General features: G+C 36.0%; 1 protein-coding gene across 1 annotated transcript; it reads right to left on the reverse strand.

Annotated features, from left to right (window-relative positions):
* Positions 1–701: 701 nt before the first annotated feature.
* Positions 702–2,058, reverse strand: LOC131676259 (uncharacterized). The gene is made up of 2 exons (XM_058955385.1): positions 1,631–2,058; positions 702–1,573 (listed from the first exon to the last, which is right to left on the reverse strand). The coding sequence occupies exons 1-2, from the start codon at positions 1,937–1,939 to the stop codon at positions 812–814; spliced, it is 1,071 nt and encodes a 356-aa protein (XP_058811368.1). The 5' UTR covers positions 1,940–2,058; the 3' UTR covers positions 702–811.
* Positions 2,059–2,363: the final 305 nt, after the last annotated feature.

The raw sequence follows: 2,363 nt of genomic DNA on the forward strand, positions 1-2,363 counted from the left end.
TTCAAATGCTATCTACCTTCATTTATTCCGGTATTACTGGAAATGAATGGGCAGACCAATTGACTAGAACTGGCGTTGTGACTGACTTCTTTGGTCCAGCACCAGTTCTACCACTTTCGATAAGTAGGATAAAGCACAAGATTCGCTCTTGGTCTGCATCCGAACATGCCAACCATTGGCGTAGCTTGTAGACTTCCATGCAAACAAATATTTTTCTGTCAAAGAATGCTTTTTTCCATGCACAATTGCAGTACTCTAGTCAGGGCATGGACTGGACATTGCAAACTCAATTATCACATGTCTACTATTCAGCGTGTGGAGTATTATTCTTGTGATCTTTGTGAATCCGATTATGGAACTTCATTGATATGTAGCTGCCATGCAGTAATGAAATTGAGTATCCGGATTTTTGGTATTCCATACATAGATGAACCTATGTACAGAGAGCGGAAACCTAACTATATGAGTAATAATTTCTAAAGTGGCCCTCCCATTTTCCACAAAGTTATGAATTTTGCAAAACATGTTTTAATTTTATTGTTTAGGTACCCGTGAACATCTTCGTGAAATATTTTGTCGTTATTCGAAATATTTATAATAGTTTTTGTTAATTGAAAATTTATACACCCTTTTATTGTAATATTTTATACAGCGTAAGTTTAATTTCGAACTGCACCAAACTTCACTGGTGGTTTAACAAATGTTTGGTCAAGAATTTAACAAATGTTAACTATTTCTATTATTTTCTAAACAATTTGTCAAACAAATACATTTTTGTAAATTCTCAATTTGAAGAAAGCGGAAAATCGTATCATTTATTTTTCTTTTTCCCTTTTTTTGAACCCTTTCCCTTTTTGCGTTTCTTCTTAGCGCGTTTTTTCGCCGCCAGCACTCTTCGCCATCCTCTCTGTATAATCCTAGCTGCATGTTCTATTCTGAACTGTTCAACCAGCTCTTCAATCAGCTCGGCCTTTAAAATATCTACGTTGAAATTTAGTTGATTGTATCGTTCTTCCTGTGGATTAAAAACGGTATCCAACCATCCAGGAAACGCTTCTAGCTCAGTCTCCAATGTGAGTAACTCCTTCATGGGTTCACCGACAAATTTGCCATATTTTTTTATCCACAATTGCAACTGAGCAATAAGTTTTGTTATTTTTCTTCGCTTTTGACTGTGACTGTCAATCAAGTCTTGATATTCTTTGTGCTGATCCAAACCAAGAACAGTCTTGGCGGTTTCTTCTTGCAACTGAGTGAATTCACGATCTCCTGCCACCTTAAGCTCGATCAATGCTAGCTCTGACTCTTCTACAATATCTTGGATTTCGCGGGGACTTCTCTCATTCAGCACAAAAAGCTCAAGCTTGGTTTCATCAATCGCATTCTGTGTGGAACGAATCAACCCACTAAGACTACGAATTTTGGCTTTGTTTACCAAAATTCCCGTTATCCACTGAAGTTTCTCGCTTTCAGATCGTTGACGGTAAAAAGGTAGTAAGACTTCTTCATTGGATGGGACCAACTGCCGAAGATTCTCAACTGCTTCCAATATTGAGAGGTATTTCTCATCGGTCTGAAAAAGAAGTAAATTTTAAAATGATGAAATGACAATAACCGTAAATTAAACTACCTCATCGTGCTCGAAATGGTGAGTATCTTTCAAATTCAGCAAATAACTGATAACTTGCTCGACCTCGGAATTTAACAAATTTGTAATTTCCTTGTTGAACTCATGTTGTAGATTTCTGTTTGTTAAACTTTGAATGCCATTGTTTACTGAAAAAAATAGTTTCAAGTTTTTGAACAGCTCATCGATGATCGAATCAATGCGATTTTTTTGTAGGTTGAATTCAAAGTTTTTCCGATTATATGAATTTTCTGTTTCGATTATCTCCCTCATAGATAACGATGCATGCCTCTTTTTAATTAGATTTTTCATGTTTACACAGTATGAGTTTTCGTTAAATTATATTATTGAAATCAACACGTTCTCGTCATTTTGCATTTTTTTTATTATTGAAAGAAAGTTGACAAAGCCTACTTAAAGCGTTGGCAGTATTGGTTGTTGAACAAACAAACAAACGTCCTAGAACGACGAGCAATCCAAATTAGAATGAGTGCGGTTGCTTTTTTCGTTCAAGAACTGAAAGTATTCTTGAAGAACACAACGCGGCTAGCTCACCTTTTTTTGATCTCAGGGTCGGCTACCGTTCTCGGGAGGACTCACTGTACTTACCGTTTTTAAACAATTTTTCAATTCAAGCGAATCAATATAGAAACCATCCAACAAAGAAAAAGCCTCTCGTAGAAACAAAAAGTAATGGTTCCCAATTTTACAATTTATTTTTGAACGGAGTTTTAGG

The sequence above is a fragment of the Topomyia yanbarensis genome, chromosome 1 (genome assembly GCF_030247195.1).
Source record: "Topomyia yanbarensis strain Yona2022 chromosome 1, ASM3024719v1, whole genome shotgun sequence".
Lineage (NCBI taxonomy): Eukaryota > Metazoa > Arthropoda > Insecta > Diptera > Culicidae > Topomyia > Topomyia yanbarensis.